Source organism: Limulus polyphemus, unplaced genomic scaffold, assembly GCF_000517525.1.
Source record: "Limulus polyphemus unplaced genomic scaffold, Limulus_polyphemus-2.1.2 Scaffold840, whole genome shotgun sequence".
Lineage (NCBI taxonomy): Eukaryota > Metazoa > Arthropoda > Merostomata > Xiphosura > Limulidae > Limulus > Limulus polyphemus.
The window spans coordinates 48,936-56,495 of NW_013666450.1; the positions used below are offsets into that span (position 1 = coordinate 48,936).

Genomic DNA, 7,560 nt, shown 5'->3' on the forward strand with positions numbered 1-7,560 from the left:
TTTATTATATATATATATATATATACTGCAGAATACCAGTATTAGAAACACCTTGGAGTGGTATATATACACAACCTGCAAAATCTCAGTATTATAAACACTTTGGAGTGGTATGTATACACAGCATACAGAATTCCAAAATTACAAACACTTTGGAGTTGTATGTATACACAACCTACAGAATCCCAGTATTAAAAACACTTTGGAGTGGTATGTATATACAGCCTGCAGAAATCTAAAATTACAAACACTTTGGAGTGGTATGTATACACAACCTGCAGAATATCAGTATTAAAAACACTTTGGAGTGGTGTGTATACACAACCTGTAAAATTCCAAAATTACAAACACTTTGGAATGGTATGTATACACAACCTGTAAAATTCCAAAATTACAAACACTTTGGAGTGGTATGTATACACAACCTGCAGAATACCAGTATTAAAAACACTTTGGAGTGGTATGTATACACAACCTGCAGAATACCAGTATTAAAAACACTTTGGAGTGGTATGTATACACAGCCTGCAGAATTCCAGTATTGAAAACATGTTGGAGTGGAAAGCAAGATGGAGAATTTCAGTGTTAGAACGGATTAATGCGGTATATTCCTAACTTATGAGTTGTTTTCTTCTTTCAACATTCAAGGATTGGATAACATCAGTATTATAAAGATTTGATCTATCAAGTATGTGTACTGGAAAATCATAGCATTACAAAGAATTGGTGTAGCAAGTCCACAGACTGAAGAATTCTGGTAACATGAAAATTTATGTTATTGTTTTTTTCCTGAAAATAGTTTAGTTTATAAGCTTTATAAACTGACAGTTTCACTTTCCTAACGTGAACAGCAGCGCTAACTTGTTTGTTAATTAACATGAAGTGTAAAAACGTACAAAGAAAGTTGTATTAGGATCGCACAAACATAAATGTGGCATTTTCGTTTTGGATTTTATTACTTTACTCCGAACATTACGCCATTTCCGTTTTACTCTGGACAATACGCCATCTTCGTCTTTTGTTTTGTTACTTTTTATTCCGAACAATATTTAATTCTCAATTTGGATGTCATTACTTTTTTGTTTGTTTGTTTTTGAATATCGCGCAAAGCTACACGAGGGCTATCTACGCTAGCCGTCCCTAATTTAGCAGTGTAAGACTAGAGGGAAGTCATCACCACCCACCGCAATCTCTTGGGCTACTCTTTTACCAACGAATAATGGGATTGACCGTCACATTATAACGCCCCCATGGCTGAAGGGGCGAGCATGTTTGGTGGTACGGGGATTCGAACTCGCGACTCGCAGACTGCAAGTCGAGCACCCTAGCCACCTGGCCATGCCGGGCCTTCATTACTTGGATTTTGTTACTCAACATACTATATTCCGAGAGGTTAATTATATGTTACTTTATGAATTGCTATGCAATAAACTCTTGATTTACAAGGTTTGCGCCCCCCAGTGGCACAGCGGAATGTCTGTGCTAGAATCCAGTTTTCGATACCCGTGGTGGGCAGAGCACAGATAGCCCATTGTGTAGCTTTGTGCTTAACTACAAACAAACAAACAAACAAAATACAAGGTTTGCTTGAATAAAACCCGGGTTGTTATAAGTCTTGAGACTTACACTGAAGGGCAAACGTGATGGAACTACAGTTGTGTTTTTAATTTTAATATCCAAATTTCTATTCGTGAAGAAGTCTTCGTTGGCTCACCGGTAAGCTTATAATGCTAAAGTCCAGGGTTTAATTCCCCGCAGTGGACATGAAGCCGATAGCCCATTGTGTAGCGTTGCGCTGAATAACCAACAATGATGTTTAATTCCTTATGCTCTTCAAACAAATTCTTATGTCGTTTATTATAATTATTAAACGAACAATTGAAAAGTGCAAGCCATTTTTATTATATATATATTTACCAGTTATATTGTTCTGTTTATTTACTTAATTTATTCAGATTTTTTTTTTGTTAACGTGATTTTTTCATCTATTTAGTACTTTTATTTTGTGATAACTCTCTCATAGTGTTCTTGATTTTTATCCCGGCTTTTCTTAACGGGGGGGGGGGGGTATTGACTTAGCTTGGGGAGGCAACATTTCAGGGGGCCTGGCCTTCCACTAGTGCCGGTCTTTTTGGACTTACGTTTCTCCTGTTTGATATTTTTGGTTTTTACTTTTAAAAAATTTTCTATCAATTATTTTTAGCTTACGTTGTTTTTATTTTTTTTTTGCCTATATTAATAACTTTTATTCTATTAGTATTGTTCCCGGTGGAAACAGCTATAAGTTTATAGACTTACAATGCTAAAATCTGGCATTCGATTCTCTACGGTGAACATAGCAAATAGCCCAATGTGGTTTTACTCTGAAACAACCAACCACTAGCATTTTGGGTCTATGTGATTCCCTTTATTTACCATTTTTTTTGAGCTTACATGATTATTTTTTCTATTTAGTATTGTAGTAGAATTTGGTTTGAATTTCGCGCAAAGCTACACGAGGGCTATCTGCGCTAGCCGTCCCTAATTTAGCAGTGTAAGACTAGAGGGAAGGCAGCTAGTCATCACCACCCACCGCCAACTCTTGGGCTACTCTTTTACTAACGAATAGTGGGATTAACCGTCACATTACAACGCCCCCACGGCTGAAAAGGCGAGCATGTTTGGTGTGACGGGGATTCAAATCCGCAACCCTCAGATTGCGAGTCGAGCGCCTTAACCACCTGGCCATGGCGGGCCGGTATTGTGGTAACACATACTTGAAAAAATACCTAAACGTTAAATGGGTAATTTTCTTTGACGATTTCATTATGAGAGCTTAATGAAATATTTTTAAAAAAAAGATGTGATAGGAGACATTTATAAATCAAAATCCAGATAACCCTGCTAAATAAGTTGGCATTATTATTTTCTTTGTGTAAAAATCTTCGTTGCTATTAATATTTGTCCAGAATGACAAAAATAATTCACAATGTACGTTTTGTTTGAGGTGTAGCAAATTTCAAACCAAATAGCCCCCGGTGGTAAAGTGGTAGGCTTCTAACGTTAACAATCTTGTTTCAATACCCGTGGTAGGCAAAGCACAGATAGCCCATTGTGTGGCTGTGTGTTTAACAACAAACAATCAAACCAAATATTCAGAAAGTTTCCCGCTTGCAAATATTGATTATTTTTGAAAACAACTTTGCGAATTTTGTAATTGTGTTTGTAATTAAACACAAAGGTATACAATGGGTTATCTGTGCTCTGCCCACCACGGGTATCGAAACCCGGTTTCTAGCGTTGTAAGTCCGCAGACATGCCGCTGTGCCACTGGGGGCTTGCGAATTAGGTACGAAAAATAAAATATTGACTACGAATGTTAAAAGCTTCACACTTATGAGTTTCATAAGCGCTAGGTAATTAATAACATAAGCGCTAGGTAATTAATAAAAGTTGAAATACCCCATGGTAGTATAATCCCACTTAAGTTAGATGTTGGTGATTATGCAAAATCCTTCAAATTAGTTTAACCTTCAAATTATGGATTTCATTTTTATACCGTTCACTACCGGTGGGGCCCACATACTGCATCATATTGAATAATTTAATATTTTTAACTGTTACAACGAAAGAAAGTGTGTAATTAAGAAGCACACAGCTACACAATCTGTGTTTTGCCCACCACGGGTATCGAAAACCGGATTCTAGCGTTGTAAGTCCGCAGGCTTACCGCTGTGCCACTGGGGGGCGTGTTACAGCGACATTAAGAAGAAAAGAATTGAACAAAATATTTGGTAAAATAACTCATTTTCTATGTAAGATACAAAGGGTTGGTTGGTAGTAATTAAGCACAAAGCTACACAATGGGCTATATGTGCTCTGCCCACAAGGGGTATCGAAACCCGGACTCTAGCGTTGTAAGTCCGCAGACATACCGCTTTGCCACTGGGGTCAAGATACAAAGGGAGACTCAGCAGTAATTTGTGAGATAAGTTTCATTACTCGGAGTTGTTTTCAATTTCTCTATGATTGACTTATTAGGGAATTCTATAAACGTAGTGATACTGATCCGATTGTAATTCTATGGTTAAGATTACCATTTTTCATTTTTTTTGAAGTTTTCAATTCCAAAAAAAAAGACTAAAGCTTAAAGAATTCATTTAATAGTTCTTGCACTTAACACGCATTTATAATATTACTTGATTATAAAGTACATATTATAAAATTCTATACGTAAAAGGAATATTTTAAAAACAAACCGTAAAGTTTTCAAGTTCAAGCTAGCTATACAATAGCTTATCCGAATACGAGCAAGGTCCTGCGAAAATGTTTAGAAAGTAACTTAAAAACGAAACACATGTTTCTACATGCCAAGAACTTGAAGAAGATCCACTGCCCTCATGCAGCGACCACTACCTCTGACCGGTGGTAGCCGCGGGCCCCACTGTCACTTCTGTAGTGGACGGCGTCACTACAAGGAGAGACGCGCATTTCGTTATTTCTCAGCTGCGGACGTCCCATGGAGTCGGCGTTCATTCAAGTTCATCTAGAGCTCAGACTCAGAAATTAACTACCCAACGAAAGGGGGCTACAGAAAAGTTTGGACAAAGAGCGCGGCGCGTTACACTAAACCAGGGGACGCCCAATCTTTATGCAGAAAATGCATAGCGAGAAAACGCCCCAGGGGAGGTTGGCACCCCCTCAAAGGTCGGAATCCAATTATTTGTGTGGCTAATGCTAGAAGTAGTGATTACTTTCCCTCCCCTACCTGCCCTACTAATAACCTCGAATAATCCGCACCATTATAAGTGTCAACAATCGCCTCCAAGAGGAAACCTTATCAGCTCCCGGCTACTTGGGCGTCATTGGTGCGGCTAGCCTCAAAGTATACAGTGGAGCTACAACATTGGTTCACGAAGTTCACACTTAACGAGAAGGTGCAAACGGCTTTTATTCTGATGAAGTAGAAATAGGCAGGCTCTTGGGGGAGGAGAACTTTAGTTGATGACCCTCCTTTTTCGAGAACAGAGTCAACATCGAGTCTGTGGTGAGTAAATAAACCAGCAGCAGTGTTAGTACCAGAAACGTTTTGTCAGTAGAATCATCTTTTTTATACAGAGGTAAGTACAAGCTTGAATAGTCCTTCTGTGTATCAACCTTCCCGTGTACTAAGTACGTGTAAATAGCAACATTTAAACAAACCGACGGAAACTGTGTGCATCGACTTGAAGATTAAACAGCTAGTTTTTTACAGTTCTCAAACTTCAGTACAAATCTGTAGGGCTAAACCGATATTTTCCCCACTTCTCTGGACCTAATCACTAACTCAGGTTCTTAGTACTTGGTATTTAACCTTTAATCAACAAGCCGAGTTTTGATGAGGACGCACAAAACTTAAAAGTTTTTTTTAGAAACCTATAATGTTTTTCAGAGCATATCTTTGTATTCAAAAGCTTTCATTAAAGCATGAGTGTCAATAAAAATACGAAAATTGGCTATCAACAATATAAAACAGTTTGGGGTTATATAGACTCCACCCAAGTATGTATTTGTTAATCAATAAGCGGTTAATCCATTGATTTACTTTAACAGTCTTAATCATATCGATATGGATCGTTGGTTTATAAGAGTAACGCTTTACAGCCTTAAAAGCATCATTGTATTTAAAACTTGACATAGTAGTTATCTCGAAGTCATTTCAATTTTTGCGCAATGTTTAACCTTTTTTTTTCTGTTCTTAGGTGGAAAATTTGGAAACGACCACAATGGTTATGTCAACACAGCTTAATCCTGGATTTGTTAGCTTCAGTGGATCAACTTCTCCTGAAATGGATCATTTGAAATCCATGTGTTCCCCAACGTTACCGTCATTACCTTGGACATCCAGTTTTATGGATTATGTGACCGCAAGCTCAGCTCCAGCCGTATCAACTCTCCGGCAATCTTCTTGTTTCATGCCAGCAGAGATCCCTTTAAACGCCCCAACAGAATTTTGCGATTCCCATAACGTCCTAGCCGACAGTAAATCCATGATGTTCGGTTACTCCGTCTTCAGCTCCTCATCAGGTGCCGTTTCCTATTCTGGACCCTCAGATCACGTGGTCTCGGCTCCACAGCCTATGGACCCTACAGGTTGGTGGAGTATGCAGCCTGCAGTGCCTCAGCTTCCCCCCACGTTTACGTGTGGACTCCCCGTTCATCCAGGAGTCCCTATCATGAAGTCGGACGCTATGTCATTTGTGTCCAGACCTGCATCTACCGTCTCCACGCGCCGATGTCGTCGCTGTCGTTGTCCAAACTGCCAGGAATCGAGCATCAATGGAACCAACAAGCGCAAACAACATATTTGCCACATCCCAGGTTGTGGAAAAGTCTATGGGAAAACTTCGCACTTGAAAGCCCACCTTCGCTGGCACACTGGGGAGCGGCCGTTCATTTGCAACTGGCTCTTCTGTAGGAAGACGTTCACGCGCTCCGATGAATTGCAACGACACCTCCGAACCCACACTGGCGAGAAACGTTTCTCATGCACCGAATGCGGGAAAAGGTTCATGAGGTCAGATCACCTGAGCAAGCACGTGAAAACTCACGAGAACAAGCGCGGCAAAACCCAAGTTGTAGAACAGGCAGTTTCTCATGATCCAGTTATTGATGTGGAAAGTTTAGGCGAAAGTTGCGAGTCTTCCCTCCAGATGTCACAGTTTAGTTACCCTGCATCACAGTGATTTGTATATCCTGTACAGTGGTAAAGTGCAATTTTGTTTTTAAGTAGATGTAAATACTAAATATTTTGACTTTGTACAAATATCAGTAGATGTGATTGTTTAACTTTACCAAAGTAATGTCATGACTATATTGTGTGTATGTGCGTAAAAATGATTAGTAAATGTTATAAAAGAAACCTAAATAAACAAGTTAAGAGTGTTTCAGTGAATAGCTGTTGTCTTTGATTCACTTTTTAATTTTGTTTACAACGATCACAACTGTTTAGAACACCCGTTTTTGCTCTAATATTGAGTTTTTCAAGCAGTACTTTCCACAAGGTACACGATATCCGGTCAGTTGCAACAGGTAGTCTGTTGCATGGTTGGAGATTATGTCATCAGACGACTTTTGTCAACTTTTAGTTTTTATATAGTGAAATAATCCTCACTGATACCTAGTTTCTATTAAGTGTTATTAAGCGATCTCACAAAGTAGTCCATAAACGCAAGATCCAAAAAGGTCCAAATCGTGGGTGCAGCTATCAGCTGATCGGAACAATGTAAACTATACTGTTTGGTGAAAGGTGACGATGGTTTACTAGACTTAACCGAACTAGAATTGGGAATTTTAAATACACAATTTCTTTCTCGATACGTTTCATAAACTGCATTGAAATTTAAGTTAGTTTGTCTGACAGAGAGAAAAGGAAAACTTACAAATATTTCATAACCTCTTATATTTCCTAATGCGTATAAGCGGAAAGTATAAAACCATGAAGATTAAACGCATACCGATGTACCAAAATCCTCCATATCAAACTCAACTTAGTTATAATACTGAACAATGGGCTATCTGCGTTGTGCACAAAGCAGGGAT

General features: G+C 38.8%; 1 protein-coding gene across 1 annotated transcript in view; it reads left to right on the plus strand.

Annotated features, from left to right (window-relative positions):
- LOC106460808 (transcription factor Sp5-like) overlaps positions 1-6,875 on the plus strand; it is a 21,433-nt gene extending 14,558 nt beyond the window's left edge. Inside the window, exon 2 of the mRNA XM_013920549.2 lies at positions 5,721-6,875. Coding sequence (XP_013776003.1) covers positions 5,745-6,704 — 960 coding nt within the window. The 5' untranslated portion in view covers positions 5,721-5,744 and the 3' untranslated portion in view covers positions 6,705-6,875. The remainder of the gene's footprint in view (positions 1-5,720) is intronic.
- Positions 6,876-7,560: the final 685 nt, after the last annotated feature.